The sequence below is a fragment of the Parasteatoda tepidariorum genome, chromosome 2 (assembly GCF_043381705.1).
Source record: "Parasteatoda tepidariorum isolate YZ-2023 chromosome 2, CAS_Ptep_4.0, whole genome shotgun sequence".
NCBI lineage: Eukaryota > Metazoa > Arthropoda > Arachnida > Araneae > Theridiidae > Parasteatoda > Parasteatoda tepidariorum.
The window spans coordinates 54,464,643-54,491,540 of NC_092205.1; the positions used below are offsets into that span (position 1 = coordinate 54,464,643).

The 26,898-nt window shown below is 27.5% G+C and overlaps 1 protein-coding gene across 9 annotated transcripts in view; it reads left to right on the forward strand.

The window, feature by feature from the left end:
* Positions 1 to 26,898, forward strand: part of LOC107454807 (ATP-dependent translocase ABCB1) — a 117,829-nt gene that overhangs the window by 66,939 nt on the left and 23,992 nt on the right. For 4 of the 9 annotated variants that reach the window (XM_071177585.1, XM_071177586.1, XM_043042547.2 and 1 more), the window contains 11 exons: positions 15,276 to 15,468; positions 16,689 to 16,880; positions 18,729 to 18,786; positions 20,107 to 20,282; positions 20,825 to 21,052; positions 22,608 to 22,779; positions 23,809 to 23,933; positions 24,133 to 24,322; positions 25,265 to 25,378; positions 26,290 to 26,400; positions 26,487 to 26,612. In XM_071177585.1, the coding sequence (XP_071033686.1) occupies positions 15,276 to 15,468; positions 16,689 to 16,880; positions 18,729 to 18,786; positions 20,107 to 20,282; positions 20,825 to 21,052; positions 22,608 to 22,779; positions 23,809 to 23,933; positions 24,133 to 24,322; positions 25,265 to 25,378; positions 26,290 to 26,400; positions 26,487 to 26,612 (1,685 nt within the window). Of the gene's footprint in view, positions 1 to 3,283; positions 3,524 to 14,043; positions 14,252 to 15,275; positions 15,469 to 16,688; positions 16,881 to 18,728; positions 18,787 to 20,106; positions 20,283 to 20,824; positions 21,053 to 22,607; positions 22,780 to 23,808; positions 23,934 to 24,132; positions 24,323 to 25,264; positions 25,379 to 26,289; positions 26,401 to 26,486; positions 26,613 to 26,898 lie in introns of those variants that run through there. The other 5 variants (XM_043042545.2, XM_071177588.1, XM_043042543.2 and 2 more) reach the window with 3 other exon arrangements.

Here is a 26,898-nt window from a genome sequence, read left to right on the forward strand (position 1 = left end):
ATAACAAAATTATTTTATATGTTCATTACGATATTGATGAATCATAATAATACTTCTTTTTGTTGTATTTGTCGCAGACGAGGTGATTAATGTTTTAACAACCTTAAAACGACTTCATTTTTTATTTCAATTGTCACAAAACGAATTTTGAACTACTTGTTTATTCATTTTATCATTGATGAATCATAACAAAATTGTTTCTTATGTTCATTACGATATTGATGAATCATAATAAAACTTCTTAAAACCAGAAGTGCAAGTTAAATTCTAAGAAATAGGATATTTATATAACTAATTCAAAATTTTCTCGCCTACATTCTCTTTTTATAAAGCACATCGAACTCTTTTTTTTTTTTTTTCACTATCTCTCAGCCGCTCTTTATATAATACCCTCAGCAATTAACAATATACAAGAGTTATTAATATCATTAGCCCAAAGGGGAGGAAAAACCTTGAAAATAAAAACATTCTTCGGAGTTCTATAAAGAAACAGGTTGACCTTCGATCGAACCGCCTATCAAGCGTAAAAAAAAAAACCGCAATGCTTTTCTTCTATTATTCTGACCAATAATGTTAAGTGAGGCTGAAGACAGCTGAAAGTTGCGCGTAAAATTTATTTACAACTTTAATTCTGAAGCATTTTCTGAAAGAGCGGAATCGATATAAAAACAAATTACGTAAGCGAAATCGTTTCCGAATTGTCTTGAGTTAAGGTAACTTACATAATTATAATATTATAATATTGATTTTAAAATGTATCTTTTGGAAACTATTTATATAATGAGTTGCTTGCGAAATGTTTAATTAAATAAAAAGATCTTCCATAGTTTAACACACTATATGTGCAATCACTTTATTTTAGAAAAAGTATCAATTACGAAAATAAATATAGCTGACTTGAAGTTCTAACTAGCGCATTAATGACCATAAAAATTTGATGTCGTAAAACTCAAAAATAGCATCATCTTTATGTAAGTATTTTACTTCATAAATGTACTACACTGTAAAAAATTCTGTATCAAATTACGGTTTAAACTACAAACACTAAGGACCTTTATCGCATAGTAATCCATTTTACCGGAACATGTTACGGAACAAAAAATCTGACATATCGTAATTTTTACAGTAATAATTACCCTAAAATCGTTGAATATCTCTTACAAAATAAATATTACTGTAAAAACTACGGTATGATATTTCACTGTAAAAAAGTCTTTTACGGATGATGCACCCAAATTGCAGGTACCGTAATTTAATTCGAAAATTTTTGCAGTCCACTAGACATTTATTACTTTGTGCCCCAATGGTCCATTGGGTTGTCTTTGAAATGGGCTTGTATTCGATCTTCAGTAGCAGTATAAAGAATTTAACCATGTTTGGTTGTATAATAAACAGAGCGCAAAAAAAAATGGACAACCCTGAATAACTTTTGATATTTTGTTCGAATGATCAGATCTTTACGTTCTAGGACTCCATCTTAATTGCTCGAGGGGGTGACCTCAAATATACTAATGTAACTTAAATTCAAATAAAAATTTAAATACCTGACTTTTTGGAAATTCAATTTCTCAGAAATTATTCAACCGATTTTGCTCACATTTTGTATTATGTCATGTAAAATTATGTTCTTTAAAATAATGCAAAAAAATTTTTACCTTATAATTTAAATTTTTTCGACTATTGTTAAATAAAATGATAAAAAAAATAATAAATATTTACTAAAAGTTACTTTTTGCATGGAATTTATCCTTGGATAAACGAATTTTATAATTGAGTGTAAAAAATTTTCAATTCGTTTAAAAAGTTCTAGAGATGTTGCGAAATCCGTTAAAATTAAAGTTAACATTAAGGGCTCCAAATTTTGGAGCGTTTACCTGACCAAACTATTGGGACCAAATTTCCCAGATTGCGACAACCCCCCATGCATAGTGGGGGTCATAAATCGGAATCCATCGGGAAAAAAGATATGTTTATTCAAAGAAAGCACGTTTTTGAGTCTGATCTCGTGACTTAAAATATCGGCTGCACTTATTAATTAGCATATTTAAGGTCATTTCTTTAAGCCATTAAGATTGAGTCCAAGAATGTGCAAATCCAATCATTAGATCAAAAGTTATTCAGGGTAATCCTTTTTTTTTTTCCTTCTTTTTTTGCGCAGTGTACAACCAATTGATGAACTAAAGAAGTAGTTTACACCAGACACAACAAGAATATTATTGACAGAGAAAAAAATTAACCAATGATAAGAAATTAATTAATTATATGCACAGTACGATGCATTTCATTTAAATACTTGAGAGTTAGTACACGAAACTAGTGGTACAAACAAAAACAACTTCTTTCACTTTACTTAATACGAAAATATTATATTTCTGCAAAATTTATGTAAAATTGTACCAACAGTGTTGATTAATTTCGATTTTTAAAATTTCGATTTGTTGCATATAGCATATTTCTGAAATGGCACTAAATTTGGAAAACAAATAAATTTTTTAATAATGTAATTGTTTTAAGTTTATTTATTTATTATTTATGTATTTGATTTTTTTTATTTACTTATTTTTTATTTATTTTTTTTCTTTGAAGGTGGCAATTGTGGCCCTATCTTTTTTTCAGGTTTTTTGCTACTCTTTTTGTCCTTCTTATCGATTTACATTATTCATCAGTTTTTTACAAAATTCTAGTTTTGCTGTTGGCAGTTTCATTTCAAGTCAAGAAATACTAACGTATTTTATTCACTTGCACAAATTTCAGCGGAATGAAATGAAATAAAATAAGAATGTACACTTCATTTATAGAAATTCATTTCAATAAAAATATCCCAAGTTCTCAACTAATAGTGTGGCTTTAAGCCTCGCAAGAAAAAGAAAAAAACGTTCTAATTATTGATTTTCTTTACGGGATTCATTGGGGTGGGCCTTGGTTCATCAAGCGCACTAACATGGACATCAAACTTTATCAAATATCATCAAAATTATGATATTCCATTCCTCTGCTATTCTAATATTTAAGCATGAGTTTAGTAAAAAATCTTTAAAAAGTACACTTAGATTGGTAATGAATGTTCCTTATAGAAAAACAAAGTTCAAATAGCAATAATAATACCACGTGCTTCTTTATTTAATTATACGCAATTTATTTATTCATACACATTTCCCTTATCCAATGTTTCCCTTTTATGAAACATCAACCCTTGTCAGAAGACCTTGACGAGTTTATACGTCACAAGAGACGTTCTTTCCTTCCGATCAACTTCTCAGAATCATTTTTACCTGATTGAGTTGGGTCTTCCCGCCACGGCATAACAGTTAACGCAGTTTTACTGAAGTTGAACAGATTATCTTGTAACCTTTCAAGCTGTATGATGTTCACTTTCTGTAACCGGTAGTACTCTCTGCTGAAGTCTCTTTGTCATTTGTCTGCGGAATATAGATTATCATTTAGTTAGTACTCTATGGTCTCATCTTTTCTCGGTGGATTTTATTTATCCTCAGTTGGCTTGAGATTTTAATTACAGAACAAGGTACGATGTTATTATGATTCTTATGTTTGTATTATTTCGTTATGAAATTATTTCTAAATACAATTATATTTGACTCTTGTAGTCCTTGCTTTAATTAATTGCTGATTTTTGCTGCATTTTTTTAATGCTTTTTCTTGTTTATTTTGTCACTTCTCTTTGCTTTGTTCTTTTTTTTTTGTACTCCAGTCTCTATTTTGGTTTTGTTATTTTAGTTTTATTTTTAATTAGTAGTGTTCTGTGACATCTTTCTTTACTTTGATCTTTTTTCACCTTTAATATTTTTATTTTATTTATTTTTGTTTTTGTTTTATTTTATTAATTATTTTCATTATTTTTTTTATTTTTTATTTTTAGTTTCTTTAGATTGTTACGCGTTTTTGACTTAAGTTTTCATGTTTATTTTCTTCCATTTATTAAGCTCTTCATAAGTATACGCTGTAGACATAATTTTTATCAAGCATCATAGCTACTAGTTATGCCTGTTATCAATTATTAAATAGTTGTTAGTTCGAGCTAGCCACGTAGTTGTTTCTTTTTAGTCATTGTTCGTCTTGCTAGTTATAGTTGTTTCTTAGGAATATTTTTAGTTATAGTTTCCCTGTAACTGAAAGTATTCTTTGAAGTCTCTTAAACATTTGTCTGCGGAATATTGATTATCATTAGTTTGTACTCTATGCTCTCATCTGTTCTCGATGGTTTTTATTTATTGTCAGCTTGTTTAGGATTTTAATTAAAGAACGATGTGTAATTCTATTTTAATACTTATATTTGTGTCAGTACGTTAAGAAATTATTTCTAAAAACAATTATATTTGACTTTTGTAGTCCTTGCTTTAATTATTTGCTGCATTTTTGAATAGTTTTTTTTTCTTTTTTTGTCACTTTGCTTTGTACTTTTTTTTGTACACTAGTCTTTATTTTGCTTTTATTATTCATTTCTTATTAGTATGTGACATATTTCTTTGTTTTTTTTTTCTTTCTTTTTCATCCTTAATATTTTTATTTTATCCATCTATTTTTATTTTATTTTTATTTATTTATTTATTTATTTATTTACTTATTTATTTATTTACTGATTTATTTTAGCGTTTTTTAGATTGTTATAAGTTTTTGCCTTATACTTTCATGATTACTTTTTCCATTTATTAAGCATATCATAAATATATACTGCAGACATGGTTTCTTTTAAGCATCAAGCAATTATTAAATATTTAATAGTTAGGACTGGGTCCTATAGTTGCTTGTTGTTTAGTTATAGCTTCATGGCTTTTAGTCCGATTCTATTCATCCTCAATAAACACGTCGATATATTTGTCCCGTTTCGAACTGTTGAGGAACGGAACACAAACCAATAAATAGGCCTCTAAACCACCAAAACCACCAAATAGAAAGTAATAATATTGAAGTTAAGCATCCTTGCAACAGATGGTGGCAATAGTCAGCACTGTGACCCCAACCGACTCTACTTCCCAGACATACTCATTGAGTTGAACATTTCCCGTCATTTGGTTGGGTTTCTAGCCCCCACCGGAAATCGAATCCCAGTACTTCACAATGATAATTCAGTAGCTTAATCACTGAACCATTGCATCAATAATCATTAAACTTAAATTATTCTTTGGCTAAAAAAAACAAATTAGACAAACAAACACTTACACATTACCGAAGATCTTGCAAAGTTGCTTCCGTTGGTCAAAGTCTCAGTATCATAGATATCAAGCAAAATTCAGATCAGAAAACTTCCCACTATTAGCCCGACGACAAGGGGACCCCTATCCATGAACTGATTAATATTGGGGATATTTTACATTCGCATTTTTATCAATGGTAGCCGAAAGCTCCGAATGGATGGGGTTCGAACTCGCGTCGCCTCATTGGGAGGCGAGCGCTCTATCCCCTGATCCATCACCGCTGGTAGTCGGGAAAAGAATACGAATTTCAATTTCCCTTCTCAGATCTTCCCAGGCATGCGCTATAAGAGTGATATCTGGAGATCTGAATGGCAAATACACCGGAAACGCATTTTCATGTTTTTTACAGTTGTTTAACCAGATCTGTTGCATATGGCTGCCTGTTGTCGTCGATTGAAAGTTAATCAGGACAAACTGCGGATAAAAGGATAAAAATAGGACTTCAAAAGATAATTCTAATTTTGGATTTCTAATTTTGGATTCTAATTTTGGAACTATTTATCATAGTAAATTTCGGAAAGGTGAATATTTTCAAAAATAAATGCTAAATAAGCCAATAGATTTATTCAGTAAAATTATATTAAACGGTGACCAATAATTTGTTATTTTTAATCCCTGCGCATTATTAAAGGTTTAAACTAAACTCAGTGGCGCGACAGCCCATAGAGGGCCAAGGCCTACTGTGCCCATCTCAGTTTTCTTGACCTTGGGCTCTGGGGTGCAGGAGCAGATGTTCCGGTCAGGTAGTCAGCCGAACGCGGAACCCCCAGTGTTTAGTTCCCAAGCATGCTTGGTACTCATTTATCGACCCACTGAAGGGATGAAAGGCTGAGTGAACCTTGCCCGGCCCGAGGATCGAACCAGGGACCTGTGGCACGACAGCGCGAAGCGCTACCGCTCAGCCACCGGGCGTCTATTAAAGGTTTATTATACTTTTAAATTTTCTTTTAAAAAAATTTTTATGTTTTCCCATTGTTGAAAATCTATGAAAATAAAAATACTGATTCAACAATACCTCTTATATCAAATATGAAATTTGAAAATTCCATGAAAATAAATGAAATAATTCTTAAAAATATTAGATTAGATTAGAAAAATACAAAATATGATTAAAAAAAGCATGGAAGAAAAATAATTCATAAAAAAAAAAAAACGGACTATAATTATTTTATTTCAATTGCATCTTTTTACCAAGATGAATATGTTAGCAATTTATATTTTGTTTAAAATTTTAATTAAGTTAATGAACTTAACAATTATTACTTAGATAAATAAAGCCTGTTTTTAAACTTCATTTAGATAATATTCATAAACATTGATTTATTTTGACCAATTAAGGTTTTGAGCAGTTTTTTTTAATATATATCAACCTCTCCCCTCCCTTTTCTTGTAGATTTTTAATAATCCTTTCACTATCCTGAAAAAAAAGTCATGTCTTCCGATAGATAACTAACCCTAATATTTTGCAGTGCTATTTTAGTGACGTATTAAAATTATTTGCTTAGACGCACGCTTAATGCAAAAATAAGCAATAACGAACCGTTTAAAATGATCTATTTGAAGGTTACATTGAGTTTAAAGTTTATGCACAGAACATCCAATAAAAACTTTTATATGCAATTATTCAGATTGCGTATTTGATATGGACGAATTTAAAAGAATTATTTCTTAACCGAAAAACACAATATGAACGAATGAGAAATGAAACGTTTATAAATAAAAATAATTCGTGTTTTACATCACAAGGCCGTGTTAATCTTAAATGTTAATACTAATTCAGCAAATTTTCAGACTGACGAAAAAATTATGAATTAATTAGTATTTCATAAATTTTGAATTTTTAGAAACTAAATATTTTTTCTAACTCCAAGTCTGTTTAAATAATTTTATTTTCGTAATAATATGGCAAATATAGTAAGCTTTATCTAAATATGTAATTATTATTCAAACAAATAATCCTTTATGTGCGTATATAACCAGAAAAATTTAAAATCCGGCTTTGTGTACAATGCTTAAAATTGACCAGCAAAGTATAACCTTTCACACGTTGCCTATGAAATATAAATGTCGAATTTTAAAAAGTCATTTATTTAAAATTCAATTTCTCAGAAACTATTCAACCGATTTTGCTCAAATTTTGTGTTTAGCCATGTAAAGTTACATGCTTTAATATCTCACAATTTATAAAAATTTCGACTATCATTAAAAAAAATAATAATAATAATAAATATTTATTAAAAATTTTATTTTGCATGGAATTATTTTTTGGATAAACGAATTTTATAATTGTGTGCAGAAATTTTTCAATTCCCTTAATAAGTTTCCGAGATTTGGCGAAGTACGTAAGAATAAAAGTGACATTAAAGAATCCAAACTTTGGATGGATTTCCTGACTTAACTATGGGGACTCTATTTCCCAGATTGCGGCTACTCCCAATATTTTGAGTGTCAAAAATCCGATTCTGTCAACAACAAAAAAAGGCATGTTTATTAAGAGAAAGTACGTTTTTGTGTTTGATTTAATAACTTAAAATATCGTCTGAACCAATTAATTAGCATATTTGAGGTTACCCCATCAAACCATAAAGATGGAGTCCTAGAACTTGAAGATCCCATTAAGATCAAAAGTTATTCAGTGTTGTCCGTTTTTTTATTTTTCGCACTGTACAATGCCAAATAAAAAATCAGCAAAGTATGAAATATCATTATTTCATGCTTTTAGTTAGTTATAGTTATGCTGTAGTTAGTATAGTTATGTTAGTATAGTGTCATGCTATAGTTATATTTTATTAGTATCTATTATAATTGAAAGCTATTTTCCGGAATAAGTAAACTCATATTTTGTTTCGCTTTCTTAAATAAGAAGTTAAGTTCGTAAATTTTTAGTAATCGTCATGTAGTATTAATAATAACTGGGAAAATAATTCGGCAAGGAGGGGAGAGTTATTGCTAGATATTCCCTACATTAATGTTTTCCCTAATGGGATATAACTAAACAATAACCAAACAAGTCATTTAAAATAAATTTATGTTTCAAGAAGAAATTTATTTATTGAATAAAAAATATAATGTACTTTTTTTCATGATTTATATTTACAAATTGTACTATCCTACTTTGCTTCAAGGGCTTTTGACATAAGATAAAGTATATAATAATTCTCATATTTCATACTTTGCCAAGTTAATTAATTCTAAGTCGTTATTTCATAAATTGCCAATAATATATTGATATAAAACCGTATGTATGTCTGTTTCTCAATCCAGATCCACAATTCAAAAATATTTTTCATGATAATTTCCCTTTAAAACTTTTCCGGGAAAGTCCCCTGGAAGGAAAGCAAACAATAAAAATAATAAAAATTTCTTACTAATTGGTGATTCATATAGATTTTAAATGAGCAAAAAAAAGTGATATGTTAAAGAAAAAAGTTAAAATTTGTATTAAGTGTCATTTAAATAGCAGGGCTGAAAAGAAATGACTAAATTTAATAATGTAAACTCATAAGGAGAGGCGACATCTTGTAAAAGAAAATGACAATTATGGATAAGTGTCCAATAAAGTCTTATGAAATGTCAAAGTCTTATGTCCTTATAAAATTTAATAATCTGAAGGAAACGGGAAAGACAACCTTTTTTTCTAAGAAAAAAAATGAAAGTACGTACTAAGTGTCAATTAAGGGGTATAATTTGAAGTAAGGCTAAAAAAAAACTTCGGAAAATCATTAAACTAGTAATGTAAAGTCACGGGGAAAGGTAAAAACAATGAAAAAAAAAAAAGAATTTACGTGCTGAGTATAAGTTCAATAGGATAATTTGCGTCAGTGATAAAAAACAGTTGTTCAAACCTTTACTGTTGATTCCCATTTAAACCATGCCTTTAAAAACTTAACTAATGTGTATAAGCTACGAAAATTGCACATAATAATATTAAAAAAAACAATAAAAGAAAGAAGGAAGAATAAATGATAGGAAGAAGAGACGTTATTTCTAAATGACGACTGAAGATAAAAAATAATTTGTCGAATGACTAACATTGGTTAACTATCACTCCACATCGCTTCATTCTCTAAAAATGATTATAAAATACTTATGACACAAGTATTTGTTTTGGAGAACTGTTCACAAAGATTACTTAATATTGTGCCTTGTCTTTTTATTATTATTTATTTCTTTTCTTGCCTGATTCGACAGCTAGCATAATAGTAACTAAGTTGTAAAACTAAATTGCTATAAAACACATAAGGATATATTTGTTATAATGTAAAATTTCCCTTTGCTTTCGAAAGGTAAAATATGCAACGCAAAAGACATTGCATGGTATACAGTGAAGTTAGTAAGTTTCAAATTATATTTGATGTTTTATAATCCTTATGAAAACTATAATTCATGAATTTTCAATTAGGAATAGGTAACAAAGAAATTGTTGGCAAAATACTTTTTATATTCATTTTCTGTAAGTAAGTTGTAACTAAAAATGTCTTAAAGATAAAAGATTTTTATTATTTTTTTGTAAAATTCATCAGAAGAATTTTTTTATAAGGAATTATTAAATTAAAAATAAAATTACTGTTCCTAAAATGTTGCATTATTGCGTGCTGTTGTAGACATTAGCTTATAAAAATGTTTATAAAATATATTTAAAAATCGTTGTACGTAATTGTTGCTCGTCATATTTTCGACATCGATTTAACAAAATTAATTAATTCCATTAAAATGATACATTTCGAAAAAAAATTCTTTTTGTTACTAAGTAAATAAGTAAGTAAAATTATCTCCAAGATCAATTCAGATTTGGTATTTTTTTTTAAAAAAATTCATAAACTGAATTTTATGATGAAAAATCGTAATGATATTCTTAAAGGGAAAAAATGATGAAGTTACTTTTTCAAAAATACTTCCAAAATTCCATACTGCATTAGTTTCATAATCATGAGTTTATAAAAATAATTTGAGACAGTGTATCAAAAGAACATATCATAAGCCACAGAACTGTTGCTTATGATATTTTAAACTGATAAAACAAAAAATTAATCTGAGTCAAGATTTGGATCCCGAAACATTTTAAGTATGAGAAGACCTTGTTAATTGATCTTATGTTAATGGACATTGGAGATACATAAAATTCAAAACTATATTTTACAAACTGTGTTTAAATGTATAACTATTTTTCCTCGATAAAATTTTTTCTTTCTTCATTATCTTGCATGTTATGTTCGTCCAACAAAAGTTTGTTCCGACCTGTATGTACGTACCAGTTTGTGCGTACTATGTACATTGTACAAACTCAATACTACCGCTAAAGGTTAAGACTTTATCCCGAAAATGTTTACACTTAGAAGTTTTCACTTGTGTTGCCACCTACAATAGTAAATAAATGTTGCCATACTTTTAAAAGCTTATCAACAAAATATACAAAGCATTCAAACATTTTAATGCTAATCGAAATTACCAATTTGAATATTAAGTAACCTTAAACTTGAATTTCATAAAAAAAAAATTATAACTTAAATGAAGAGTAAAAAAGGACGAAATAAAGCTGAGTTTCCAATTTTATTTTAATTTGTTATGAAATTAAAATATTTTAATTCTAAAAAAATCGTATTATAAATTCAATTGCATACACTAAATACTGTAACATTATATCATTATTGCATAAATTCTTCTTTCAAGTTTTAATAATATTCTAATTAATGGTGCGTTTTAAAATTAGTTTTTTACATGCTTAGTTTCTAAATTACAGCGTTTGAAAAATTCGTTAATTGTTTGAGTTTTTCTTTCTTTCTTTTTTCTCTAACGGTTTGAACTGTTAATGGTTCGAGATCTCTTCCAACGGCTGTTCTGTCACTGTCCTTGTTGTAGCATCACTTATGGTTGTCACACTACAGTGATCGTCGTGTATTTTATTCATTTATTTCATTTCTAACATCCGGAAATTTTAGTTACTCATTTATAGAATTATCTTTGATTGTTTCTTCTGAAAGAATTATTTTTCAGTTTTTTCTTCAGAGAATTTCACACACATGAATAATTCCTTTGTGTTTTTTAAAAGATGACAATGAATATGTTCAATGATAACATTATAATTATTTTTTACTTTTCAGCCGAATTTGCCTCTCTTGCATTAATTTTTATCAGAGTGAGAAGAGGAATAATTAAATTTTTTAAATCATTATTTTTTTTCGTAACATATCCTTTTCTAGTTCTTTTTCTATTGTTTTTGAACAATTTGAGTCCCTAATTAAGATGATGCGGTACTTTTTTATTCTTGTTTTGACCTTTTCATGCTATGAGAATTTTGACAAAAACTTCTTTCTTGGAACTTTCGCTCTTTATATAAAAGAATTTCCAATTAATATTCAATGCCGTAAGAAAAAGGAAAGATATCAGCCATTCTAAGCATAAGTTTGTGTGCTTTCACAAGCTTCTTTGAGAAATTCGGTTATTTTCATTTTTTGCTTTGCAGTTGAAAGTCTTTCAAGTGATAACAATATTATAGTAGTGTTAATTATTATTCTAGAAATTCTATTCCATATATTCTTTCAAAATTATAGAAAATATATTTTTTTCCATGGACTTTGACTTTTCATGTTCAATTCATTTTTCTGCACACATCGGATTTTTCTTCGTCATTTTTTGTAGTGTTACATTAAAAATAATGCAAACCTAACAACAACATTAATAACAACCTAATAACAAACCTAAAAATTAGGAAAGATGTAGCCGAAACAAAGCTCCAAAAAATTTTATTAAATTCGATTTGGGTATAAGGATTTTAGGGAAAAAAACGTGAAAGGATATTTTTACATGTTTAAAAAAAACACATCTTTATTTTTATGTATGCCTCTGAGAGAAGTAGTCGCATCACACTCCTCTAAATACTTCTTAGCTAACGGTAACAAAATTAAAACGCACTTTAAACTATGTCTTACGCAAAACGAAGAAACCAAAAGAGTAGGTATGGAAACTTTTGTACTCCCATAAGGAAAGTACGTAAGCTACAGATGTATCGGTTCCTAAATTTTTATTCTCAAATTTGACTAAGTACATGGTAGTCAGCGAAAACTAAATTTTTTACTCGGCCTGCTTTGGATACTCAGCAACAATGGATTTAATACCTGGCCAGGTATTGTAGTAATTATGTAAAACAATACCAAAATCATACAATTTTCTATCAAACAAATATCTCACAAGATATAGTTCTAAGTAAATTTGTTATGGGCAACTATAATTAAAAACATTATTTTCAAATTTTTCTTCGTGTTTTAAACTGTATTTAAAAAATTTTATGAAGGAAATTCTGTTAAACTAGTCAGATATATCATGGTTGACGTAAAACTTAGCTATAAAAAATATTGGTTGATTTATAATTAATTCCTTTTGCAATAATTTTTCTTAAATTTTTAATATTTATTAATATTGCTGGTGTTGAGGTAAACGTAACTTGAGTGCAATGGGAACATCATTAGTGAAAGCATCCAAATGCATTGCATGGAGAAAGAAACCACGAAATCATTCATTGTTAGCTTGACGGTAAAAGAACTCTAACTCGACCGTTTGGCTATAGAATTTATTGAGACAACGAATAAGAAACGTGCTTCTGGCGAAAATTTTAGTTAATTGAAGAGTAATTTTATTCATATGTGCTTTGGTTAAGTGTTAGTGTAAATCAAAAATATAATAGAATATTCTTAAATGAGTTAATTTTTGAGTCATTTAAACGTAAAAAAGGATTTTTACAGCTTTATGAGTGTGTGTTCTCTTAATAGATTTTTTTGATTTATTTATCCAAGGTTTTGAAATATTTCTTTAGGTGATCGAACTGCAAAAAACGTGATTTCAGAACCGTTTATCTGTATTTTTTTAAAAATAAACAAATTAAAATAGAAAGAAAAAAAAAGCAGACTAAACTACCAAATTTAGACTGCGTTCTGACAATTCAACTTTAGTATCTGAGAAAAGCCTTTTTTTATTTTCCTTAATTTAAATAAATTTAATTTTTTTTTAAAAAATCCAATACAATTTAACACTATTTTTTTCATGCACTAAGTTGTTAGAACTAATATTAATTAATTTTCTGTAAATCTTTAAAGTAAAATCTAACAACTGAAAATAAATTATGTTTTTGTACTCTCAATAAATCACTATCGGGAATATGATTTATTTTGATTGTAATGTGTTCTAATATATTTTTATTGATTAATTATTCAATATTAAATTTTGCTCTGCATAGTAAAATCCATCATGTCTTATTTAGTAATTTCAACCTTAACTATTAGAAACTGGTGGGTTTCAAAAACTGAGATTGTTTTTATAAATAGTTTTGTCTGCTATTATTTTTAAAATGGCAGTCGATAGTACATGTCCAGGACAATAGTACGAGTCCAGGTACTAAAACATATAGACTATTGATGGGTATTGTAATAGACAATGCATTATATTTGATTTATTTATTTATTTTTAAAAAGTTATACTATGTAAACTGATTGGAAACATTGCTTCTTTCTCGTTCAACATCAAAAGAAGACGAATTCAACACCAGGATACTGACTGCGATTCTCTTCAAGTACTAGCTGAACTACACACGTATTATAACCGATTGAACTTCGTTCTCAATAAATGTTCACACTGAAAAGAAATGAGGAATGATAACTTTCTCATGTGCCCTCCAATTAACCCCAAAAAATGAATAGCACATTTTGAAATCTTAAAAAAAACTCTTCTTTTCACATTCATGTAAAATTCGGGCGCATATTATTTCGCTTGAATGAGATTTAATTTTATTGGGTTGTGTTACTAGTCTTTTTACTGAACAGAAATAAACAGTCAATTACTTATTATCTATCTACCGTCTGCCCTTGCTCACTTGTTTCGCTTTGTAACAGCGTGGCCGGGAAATTTAAACCACAATTATTATTTCATTTCCCAATTTCTTATCCTTTAGCAATTAAAGCTTTAAATTGAACAATAATTTTTATTATAATTTAATTAAGTTGTGAACTGACTGCAAAATGGCGACGCTCAAAAATAATGTTTTATTTGTATTGACATTTTGTTTTATTTTGTTGCTTATAATGTTTTGTTCTTTGTTGTGGCTTAAATATCCCCAATATTTCCTGAAACCTTGACCTATGTACCTATGAGTATATACGTTCTAACTGAGCTTAAAATTGAAATTGCACTTACTTTGCGTGTATATTGAACAGATTGATATTAAATGTTGGTTTTAAAAAAATATTACTCAACTGTCTATATACGTCAGAATTGTGGTATTCCGTGTTGACTGAACAGGTTATTTGTCAAACTGTATGGAATCATATATTCCATACAGTCAGTGATTAATTTTTTTTTTTTTTAAAGGCGCTTTGTAAAATGATATCTAATGTTATTGTTATAATTAGAGATATTGCTTATTCTGCTACAAATTGCTGCACAGTATTTTGTTACTAATGGATTATAACTATTTTTATAAATATAGATATTGCTTTTTATGCTACAAACTGCAACATAGTACTTAACTTGTGAGTTTTAATCATAGAACTATTATTACCTAAATAGTATATTTGATTATTTTTAAACTGCTTGTTTGTTAATAAGTTTTTAAAAAAATTGTCTTAAGAATTCTAATTTTTTTTAAGTCTTTTTATATTTTAAATAGTAATTTTATGAAAAATATATATTTGCAATAAAATGTTTACTAAAAGTAGGTTCATTAAATGTACATCATCAATTTTTAGATTTAAAACTTGAATGCTGTAATACATAATAATATATGTAGGAAAAGTAAAAATAAACTTTTCTTTCAAGCCCACGAGTACAAATTTCAAAAGAGAAATGCTTAATATACAAATATTCAATAAATGTATATTTATTTTATTTGTTCCTTAAAAAATATTTGAGTTTTTTTTTTTTTTTTTTAGATTTTGTTAAGCTAAGGAAATATTATATTAATATTAAATTTGAAAATTATGTTAAGGATAGAAATTTCAATTAACCAAATTTAGACTACTTTATTTGTTATGAACGTTTTGTATATTATTTTTAAGTCAAAATTTTTCGTTTTAGATCGAAAGATGGCTGATGAAAATGTACATCTTAGTCCAGTATCTAGTCTACTTCATTACAAATCTTTAGATGAAAATAATGGTCAATTAAAATCTTACAAAAAAGACCATGTCAACGAAGCATTTGAAGACACAGAAGTTCCTAAAGTAAATGGGTCATCAAATTACAAAAATTTAACAGTACCAAATATCAAGTAAGAATGTTTCTTTGATGCTACATTTTATTTTTAAATAATTTTATGTTCATATCATATTATTACTTAGTTGAAAGCAATTTAAATGCATTCAAGAATATTAATTGGTAGTTTAAGCCTTATCTACAAGGTAGTGTAACATTTAATTTTAAGTTTTAAAGATAGTTTATTTAATTGTTAGTCATGCAATTTACTTTTGAAGTTGTTGACAAAGACTTTTTTTTTTATTTTTACAAAACTATAATTAATCTCAATGTCACCAAAACAGGGCTTTTCACAAAAGTCTGAAAAAACCTCTGACAATTCTAACTATACAAAACTTATCAAATAAAGCTTCATATCAATAGATAAACAGATAAATATTGAGGTCAGGTGCTGGCAATTTTTAAATTATTAGACATTTATTCTCTCATTAATTTTTGAATTTACAAGTTTTTCAATTAATTATGGTTTCTATGAGTTATTTTAGTAAGTCTTCAATATTTATAATAGTTATATATTCTTATGTAATAGTATGATTTTATTTGATTAAAACTTTGTTACCAATTATCCAAATATAATTTGAGAATTTTTGAAGCTCATTATGAATTGTTATTATTATATAGTATTAGATATTAATAATTATTTATTCCATGTATAACAAAATGCCAATAGCTAATAAAATTGTTGCGCACAAAATAATCTTGTTTTTTAAAAGTCATTATATTTTTTTTATTATGCATGTTTTTCTGACTTTTTCTCTTCAATGTAAATTGCAGGAATTTTTAGAAGGAAAAAAAATCATTTTTTACAAATAAAACTGACAGATAATTTCAAAATAATCTGTTTTGTGAAAAATTTTGTTTTAGTTGTAAATTTTACCTTTATTTAAGTTTTTTATTAAAGGGCACCTAGTTTGTTGAAAATTAAGTGGTTGAAGTTCACACCCAAGATCCGGAATCTTGATGGACCTACACATTCCAGATTTAGTATCTTGTGCTATATTATTTTTATAGAAAAAATTTTTACTTTGCATTTTAGCATTTATAAACTTGAGAGATATTTTTTAAGTAAAGAGAAGCTGTTTGAAAAATATATCTAAAGAGCACTAGTCATTCAATAATTATATTTTTTTCCCTTATGCACTGTACTTTTAAGATATGATTATTTAATTTATTGTTTATTATGTGCATTAAAATTATAAAAATGTTTTACTCAGCTCAGTTATATTTCATTTATAGGGTAAGTGACCAATCTGAAAACGGACATTATATAGAAAGTTATCTACAGCCACCTACCTCTCCGTATTTCGAAATGTCTGTTAAAGAAAATGGTTTTCACTTTAATGACAACAAATTTCATAATTCTATGAAATTAGCAAATGGTGCTAGCAAACCTCCAGATGGAGCTCCTCCTGATGGTCATGAGAAAAAGTAAGTGCTTTAAAAAACAAAAAATGCTAAATTTTGTCTTCTATTGAAACTTTGTTTAAAAGTTACAGTATTTAAACATGTAGTTCATCAGTTATATCACGTATCCTGTGTACCGAAAGTAGCTCACTAAGCTTTTTAACTTGGTTCCTAAACTGTTTTAAATGCTAGTAAAAATATAAATTACAAAGAGAAATAGAATAAGCCTTTTCTTTCAGCTGTAATAACGTGTTACTGATCCAGTTCAGCCTTTCTCAAAATATGGAATTTAAACAGTTTTGTATTGCGAGCTTTGCTTTTAAAAATAGACATAGTGTGTTTGAGAAATGTAATTCTTTACATATAAATTTGAATAAAAAGTAAATCTAAAAAACACATTTAAATCTAAAAAGTTAATGAAAAAAGTGCATAATTTCAAAATTCAAATAATAGCCAATAACCAATACAAAAATCAGATACCGTATTAGTAAAAAATTTTGTTTTTTGAATACTAATAGAAAAAGATAACTTGGGGTAAATTAAGTTTTTCCCTGTAAATTTATATTAATAATATACTTTTTAATCATCTAACTATGTTTTAAATTTATTTACGTTAAATTTTTTTAACCGTTATTTTCTGTATATTCTTTCTTGAATAAAAAGAAAATAATAAAAAAATAGTTATAAACATGTAAGTCATTTATAATCTTCATTTAAATGTGACTTGTATTATTAGAATTACAGTTTTGCATGCATATTTTTACAATTTTTGCATTTTACAATTATGTTAATCTTGGATGCCAACCTGGTATTAATTTTTGTGGCTCACTATCTAAAAAAATGATTATGCGTCTCTGTTGCTGTACAATATAACTTTTTATATTTATTGACTTAAAAATAGACTTCAATTATGATTTTATCTATAATCTCACACCACTGCAGCTACTGATGTTACAGCTTTTGATATTATTCTATATTTTATATTCTATATTATGATATTATTCTATATTTTTATATTATTCTATATTTTCTCTATTGGATGTTTTTTTATCCGTTGTTCGTATCAAAAATTTTTATGTTATGCTTTTTTTCTTAATTTTTAAATTTTAGAGATTTTTTACATTTTTTAATTCTTGAACCTTCTCATAGGACTTAGAATACAAAATAGCTAAGTTGAGAATTTGATAAATTTTAAGAAACGAGTCAAAACTTTCAAATTGCTCTTTTGGAACTACATGCTATAAGTCTAAAGATATCTAAAAAAAATTTGGTTAAACAAAAGCATGTATAAAAAAAAAATTTAAAAAAAAACTTATGAGATAGATTAAAAATCAGATCATTAAACATCAGAGAGATGTTGCCTTTGATAGTTTTTAAGGTTCATACTAACCCGTTATGTGTTTTTCCATTTATTTTGCAAGGTTATTTCTAACTTGTTACGGGTATTTCCATTTAATTTTGCTTTGTTGATGTGTCAAATAAATGTGTTTTTATAAGAGAAAAAACTGTTGATTCAATGTAGCTGGATTTGTTATAACACCTGAAGTGAAAAGTAAACATGTTTGCAACTTTCTAAAAATATTGTCATTTTTTAAAAGCATTTAAGGTAGTACATCTTAAGGTTTGATAGTTAAAATTGAATAACTTTTATCACATTTTTATTTACAAAGAATTTTTATTATAATGTTGTTTTTAATTTGTTAATTCGCAAACTTTTTGTTTTTAAGTATAATTTTGTAACTTATTTGAATGTAAGAATTACAAGGAAATTATTAGAATTTTAAATGCTGAATGTCAGAATTTCTAATTCCAATGATTATTTAGCAGTGTTACCTTCCTAGTTTCATGAATTTTATTTATTTATTTTCATAGAAAAGAAAGTGAAGAAGATTCCAAAGAACAAACACCATCAGTTAGTTTTCTCTCTCTGGTTAGTATGTTTGTTTCATTTATGACTAAAGCTTTGTTTTTTTGATAAAAAATTATTAATGCTGCTTCTTTTAGTTTTAAACTATGCTAATTTCCATTTTAGAGTTTTATCTACATAAAAATTTTTTTTATGATTTACTTATTAGTGTAAAAGAAATAAAATTTTATAAGCAATATATATGTACTACTAAAATTTTTATGTTCTTTAATTACATTCAATCTTCAGGATATTTAGATCTATCTTTGTTTTGATATTCTAATGTAGCATTTTCATCAACCAGTTATATGAGCCTTAAAGCAGCTGTAAAGTGTTGTAGAAATAAATTTTCGGTCAGCAAAATTATAGAATTTCTAAATTAACTTTTGAAATACTATTCAAATTTTAACCAAATTATCCTTATCCTTTGGAAAACTTTTAACCTCAAAGCATGTTGTTGTTAGATACCAATAAACACTTCTTCTCATTCTGTTATTGTTATTTCGGTCATTTAATTTTCATTCACTCTCGACAATTTCTCACATATTAGAATGCATTAAAACAATTTTATGAATTTTAATAAATAATATTCTATAAGTATTTCTTACACATACGATGAATAAATAAAAGTTCTTAGATGCATTCTGATTTTTTTTTTCATGTGTGAATTATAATAAATTTAAATCATTTGAATATAACATGATATATTTGAATGAACTATGAATATTAATTTTTTGCCTTATGGTGATTGTGAAAGTACTATTCTTCTCTACTACCGTGCAACTAAGAAACAAAAGCGCTTTAAATTTATCTGATTCATGATATTTCTATGAGATTCCCTTTGGGTTGTAGCATGTGAGTAAGTAGTCTAAGTAACCAATAGATTTAAAGTAGCTAAATGCTAACTACTGTGCTTTTGAACACATATGTACTAAATCTAAAGCTTCAGTAATGATTTGTGGATTTGTATGAAAACCAGAGACTTATGAACTGATTTTCATTATTATATTTTGGTATCATATGGTTTGTGTATGTCGTCTGCTAAAATACGTAAATTGTAACACCTCTGTGTTTTTTAATGCAAGTTCTATTTCCCGCAAAATTTAGTTTACAGTTCACAATGGATTTTTATCTGAAGAAAGAAATTTAGTTTTTTTATTAGCATTGATACTATTCCCTAATTGTCAAGTGAAATTAAGCACACTGTAACCTCCATTAAGTGCTGTTTTAATATTTAAAAACACCCTCCACAGATTTTTTACACATCGTATTTGGAATATAATTTTTATGCACATATATTTTTATAGGATTTTTAAAAGTGATAAAAGTTTCTTCCTCTTTCAGTTTAGGTATTCTAGCAACCTAGATAAGTTATTAATGATTACAGCAATAATTATTGCTGTTGTGACTGGTGCGGCTATGCCAACAATCATGGTTCTTTTTGGAAATATTCTTGACAGTTTTGTTGATCATCATAGACTCCACAACAATCTTACAGCTTTATCTGGAAATGGTACAAAGTAAGTTTTTTTTTTTTTGTCTTTTATTTTAAATCTTGTCTTTTTAACTTTCATTTAACTTATGAAAATATTTTTCTCAATAATTTGAGGTAAAATTTTCTCTGTTGATATCTTATGACAAAATGTCAGTTCATTAACTTTGCTTTTATGTATAGAAAAACAACTCAATAAAAAAATTTCATTTCTATTTTTAAAGTATGCTTAAAGATAAATACATATTTTAGTGAAATAAAATTAATATATTTAATGAAGATAAATATTTTTATTGTCTGGTGTTTAATATGCAAGTCTACATAGATAACAAAAGCTACTTTAATAATTGTTGTGCTAAAAAGTGTTAACGTTTTTAATTTTTCAGAAAATTTTATTTTTATTGCTGTTTTTATTAATTTGGTCTGTGCTTTAGTTCTCTTTTACTAACTAGTAGCAAAGAAACTTATTTTAGCTCATATATAAAAGCTAAACATTAATTCAAAATATTTAAAAATAAATTTTCTATTTTATACTTTCAAAGTATCATAAAATGTTTCTTTTTATTTCAGTATTACAACAGAAACATTTCTGCACGATGTTGCAGATCTGTGCATGTATATATGTATTATTGGGGCAATAGTATTTTGCTTCAATTATATTTTTGTCAGCTTCTTCAGTATGGCTGCTGCTAATCAGGCATTTAAAATCAGATGTATGTTTATGAGATCTGTTCTTAGACAAGATATTAGTTGGTTTGATACTCATCAAACTGGTGATTTTGCTAGTCGACTTACAGGGTAAGAAATTTTTTTTAATTTGAATTTATATCAATGGGTTACATTTTATTTTAAACCTTTCATTATAAAAACATCGTTTTGAATTTGTTTACTTATAGCTATTAATTTTTTAATATACACTGCAATGGTAATTGTATTCTGTGGATGCCCTGGAATTCCAAGTTTTTCGTATTATTCTTCTGGGTCTAAAAATAAAGAGTAAGCATATGGTTGTCTGTGAATATCGCAAAATTCCATGTTGCTCTAGACCATTTTTTCTCTGACTTTCGCTGATCGAAAACTTATCTTACAAAATTTCCATGGAATTCCTCAATCTAAAATTCTAATTCTGAAACCGTCACTTGGCTAACGAGGCGCTTACATACACGTGATTCTTCCACCACTTGATTCTTTTCGTTTACGAAGTTTTCCTCAATGTGAATATTTGGATCTGCACCGGAATCCACTAATATCGCGGTTTCAATATCAAACATCGATTTTCGCATTTGCGTGGTTTAAAAATCTTACATCGTGATTCATATTCAAGTGATTTAAAAATCCAATATCGTGATTTATATTCACACGATTTTAAAATCCTTTATTGCGATTCTTGTAAGAAGTAAGATTTTTCTTAAATTTGTTACTGTAAAGGTGTGATATTCTTCATTGGTAAATAATTTAATTGTTATTATTATTTTTTTAAAAAATTATGCTAAATGTGAAACATGTTTGATATATTAATTGATATTTTGATTTTTTGCACATAAAATTTTCAGGGTTTTTCACATTGTGTCACAATCACCACTGACACTGTGTTCTTTGATGACTGTCTTTAATGTATGTTTTTAGAATCCTTGTCAATAATGATGTATGTACTTGAGAGGTTGCAAGTTAATATTTGAGCTAGAATAAACTAATTTTATCAAACTCTAACAACTGAAAACATCAAAATCTGTTTAATTGCTGAAAGAACTAGGGAGGAGATGAATCGGGATTATTAGGAACATATCCATGTTTTATCAGGCGTTCAAACTGGTTATGATGTTTTTTATTCCACCTTCCCTTCTTAGAATTTTGATGTATTTACTGATACAATATTTATTTCGTATAAATACATTAGCCATCTTAAAAGTATCTAATTCAAAATCATTTTAGCTTGTCATATAAGGAAATTCTTTTACTTATAGTTTAATTTTTATCTCATTTTAAAATTAAATTAAATTTATTTAATTAAAAAATATGTTAATTTAATTTTATCAATACACCAAAGAAAATTTTATATTTTATGATTAACAAAAATTTTAGCTTTGATATTAGAGTGTTATGAAATCTTTTAGTTAAATTAAAATATTTTGGCTTTTTATCTTATCAATTAAATACTATTAAAATATTTTTATTCTTGAGTTAATGCTGAGCAAACTAAGCTTGTAAAAGATTTATATGATTTACAACTTTAAGAAAATTAGCAATGTTATTTACTATTTATTTTTTGTCATGAAATTTTAGTTCTTGCATATACTCTTTACCTTGTTTATTTAATTTTTCTTTTAAAATATAATTATTTTTCACCCCATAGAGATCTAAATCGAATTCAAGATGGCATTGGGGAAAAAGTTGGAATGTGCATTAGTTTTGTATCTACTTGTATTTTATGCATCTGTACTGCTTTGTACTTTGGCTGGAAATTAACCCTAGTGTGCCTGTGTATCATGCCTATTTTAACCATTGCAATGGGTATTATATCGAAGGTAATTTATTTTAAATGTGATTAAGCACACTAACAGTTCAACATTATACTTATTTATATATAAATATTTGATTAACAAAAACTTCAAGCAGTCACAGCTTACTAGAATTAAGTGTGGTTTGTCAATGTTTTGCATAGCAAATGAAAAAGAAAATTATAATCTGAAATGTATATTTTGTCACCGTGGTTTTTTCTTAGATTTTATTGCTATACTGCGGCTTTGTTCTATATATGCCTGTTTTGCCATAATTATTTCTAATAGAGATGTTGTAGAGCCACAGTGGCTCAAGGGATTGCACACTCGCTTCTGAGTGAGGCGACCTAAGTTCGACTTCCACCGGTGGCTGGTTGATATGAATTCTGCTCCTTATTGATGTAAAATATCTTCAGTGGTAAGCCGATCATGGGTTAGAACCTCCTTGCCCTGGTTTTTGTAGTTTTCATCTTAATGTAACGCAAATGCAGATTAGTTCCATCAAAAAATCAACCAAGAAGGCAAATTTCTCCCAATACTTGATCAAGGAATTACCTTGTCTTTTGGGTTCAAAATTACAAGGCTACTGAGTTAAATATTGGTAATTTTTTACTCATAATTGGGTCAGTTTAATGCCGGTTGTTAAGTTAAATAAAATGGAGGGGTTGTGATGGCTAATGACACTAGGCCATCGTTGTAAATCGCTGGCGTGCAATTCTCTGTGAGTGGTGGCTTGAAACGCACCCAGCTTCAGATTTATAGGTGACAGTTTATCTGTAAGTAAAGCCAGCTTGTGTACATTGATTTAGTGATGCAATGGGTCTCAAATTGTGGAGCTCTAAACTTCAATGATCATTTTTTAATGATCTTCCTAAGAAATTTTACTTCTGATGAAGAACTAATTTAAGCATTGAAATAATACTAAATAAACTTTGAATTTTTATGGAGTGACTGCAGTGTTTATTTAATTAATTTTTTTTTCTTAATTTTTATTTAAATACAATATATTTAAAATCTACAAAACTATGACTCTAAAAATTTTTTCCCTCTAAACAGATCCAAGCTGCTGTTTCGGGAGAAGAGCTAGAAGCATATGGTGCAGCAGGAGCAGTTGCAGAAGAAGTATTGTCATCCATTCGAACTGTGGTGTCATTTGGTGGTGAAAAGAAGGAAATAGATAGGTAGGATAGCACCAATAATATTCTATAATAGTAATACAAAGTAATTATTGAATACACTATATCAGGGATTTTCCCCATTTTCTGAAACAGTATGTTAAGGAATTGGTTTACCTTTTATTAAAATTCATACTCTTTGAACTATTTGTTTATGTTATTAAGATTCATACTCTTTGAATGAATATTTTTGTGTTTTAATTAGGTATAACAAATGCCTAATACCTGCCAACCAAAAAGGCATCAAAAGAGGACTTTTGACTAGTATTGGTGCTTCTCTTATCTGGGTTTGCATATATTTGGGATATGCTTTAGCATTTTGGTATGGTGTAAAATTGATTTTTGAAGGCAGAGGTCAACCAAATCCTGAATACAAACCAAGTACTTTAATTATTGTAAGTATTTGTTTTGTAGTCTTATGCTCACAGTAAAACATAATTTCATTTAATACTTTAGCAAAACCTATTTTATATCATGTTATTAAATTATTCGAAACTTGTTAAATAAATTCTTAAATTTTTGAAGATAAGATTATTTTACTTTAAGCTTGTTAGCTCTCTGAAGAAAAAAACTGTATGCTTTGTGATTTAATTAATGTAAAATAAATTATATTGTATTCTTAACAAATTTTGCGAAATGTGGAACTAATAACTGAGAAACTAATATCTGTAACATTTTACTATAACTAATAGTTTGTACTTTTCTATGTTTGAGAACTTAAGCACAAATCAAGCAAGTTTCTTTCAGATTAGTCTGATTTTTTAATCCTATGTTCTTAGTTATATTTACATTTATGAAAAAGGATGAGTGATTTTTTTTTTCTTTATTTGTCTATGAAGTTTGGAAAGCTTAACATTCAACATAACACATACAAAATTGAAACGGTCTGTGTGTACTACTGTTAAATGTTTTAATTTATCTAATTTATTTATCTAATTTTACCTTACAAATAAGTTTTATGTTCAGCATTTAGAATTAAAAATTTTATATTCTTATGATATGTAAAATAGATTAACAAGAGTATTTTATAATCATTAATAGCTTTAATCAATTACATAGGAATCTTAACTGTTTCTATTAAAATCGTATCTAACATTTGAAAATTATTCAAAAACTTAGTGTATAAATTTTAGCTCTTTAAATTTTTTTATCATTACCTTTTATTCCATTGGTTCTGTTCTTCATTGTAAAATAGACAGCTTATGCTTTAAGAAAATTATATTTCTCAGAAAGCTTATGCTTTTAAAATTTTTATTGTAAGTGTAATAGTGATTTTTTATTTATTTAATTTTTTTTTTGTATCAAAGTTTAGATCTTATATATTTTGATCCATTTAGGTTTTCTTTAATGTGATATTGGGAGCAATGGGAGTTGGCCAAACTGCACCATATTTTGAAGCATTTGCCATTGCTAAAGGTGCCGCAGGAAAGGTCTTTTCTATCATTGAAAGAGTTAGTATATTTTGTTTTTAAAGATTTATCCGTTGAGTGTTTAATTTTAAATGTTTATTCTTTGAGCAACTTTCAAAGTTGTACAAAAGATCTTTATGATCTGTTTAAATTTTGTTTTCTGTTATAATTATTACTCAAAGATATTCCTTGTTAAATGTATCCTGCAGTTGTAGAGATTTGTTGAATATGTATTACACCGTAATTTAGTGTTAATGAGAATCGGCTTTAATGTGTTTAGTAAAAAACTTCAGGCTATTCTGAACTTTCTAAATAAAAATAATTTAAGCATTTTAAATTAGAAATACTCTTATGCCAGGAATTTCTAGAGAGACTTATAAATATGTTGTTAATTTTAAACATCTCCAGAAGTAATTTTTGTCATGTTTATATAAGCAACTACAGAACTAAACTTTTATAAACTGAGCATTTTAAACATGAATAAAACTTGGTCTATTGTTGCTAAACTCCATATTTAGCTGAGCTAGACTAAGTTCATAATGTCGAACATACTTAGAAAGTCAATAACCATCAATGTGGGCTTATAAAGATTATGAAATCATAGATGAAGAAGAAAGTACAGCTTCTGTTATCAGCAAAGACCAGAGCACTACGAAGTAGAAGGCTGACTCAGTTCCTATTGTCTTTGAACCTTAGCTGGGCATAATAGAATAGTCTTTCCACCTTAGGTGACTTTACCAGGAGAAGAATCTGCAGACTTACATCACCTATTCCACTTAGAAGTACCCTTTCACCATGTTGAGGTGGGCCTTTGAACTAGAGTGGGAAAATTTGACCTTAGTTCCTTATGCAAAGATTTTTTTTTCACTTTAGAACTAGTAGTATTTCTATCTTCTAATAAAATTTCTGAGCCATATTTCACTGTAACAATATTGAATTTTAATTTTTTATAGAAACCACCTATTGATAGCAGCTCGAAGAGTGGAAAATTTCCTCAGTCTCTTGTAGGCAATATCACTCTAAAAGATGTTCATTTCAATTATCCTGCTCGTCCAGATGTCACAGTAAGAATGCTATGAATATCTTCTAAAAATATGCAAAACATATTTTAAATTGTACATCTAATAAGAATTTGTATTCGATTTTTTAGATTTTGAAAGGTCTTAGTCTGAAAATAAAATCTGGAGAAACAGTAGCTCTGGTTGGGCCAAGTGGATGTGGAAAGAGTACCATCGTGCAATTAGTTCAGCGGTTTTATGATGCAGATAGAGGAACAGTTAAGCATATTCTTTAATAAAATTTGCATTGTGCTAATTTTACTGACTGTTTCACATGTTCGAAATATTAAAGTTTTCCAATCCAAGCTTAGAGAATGTATTTGTTAATTATCCTTTATAAAAAATATTTTAATTTAAAGCAATGAAATTTTTTTTTTCAAAAAAAGCCGTCATTTAAATAGGATTTTAAATCATACAATCCTAGCTTGCAGGGCTATTTGTCTAGGTATTCTGCCTGATAAATAGAAAATTTATATTGTATACTTGTCAAATAACAATAAGAAA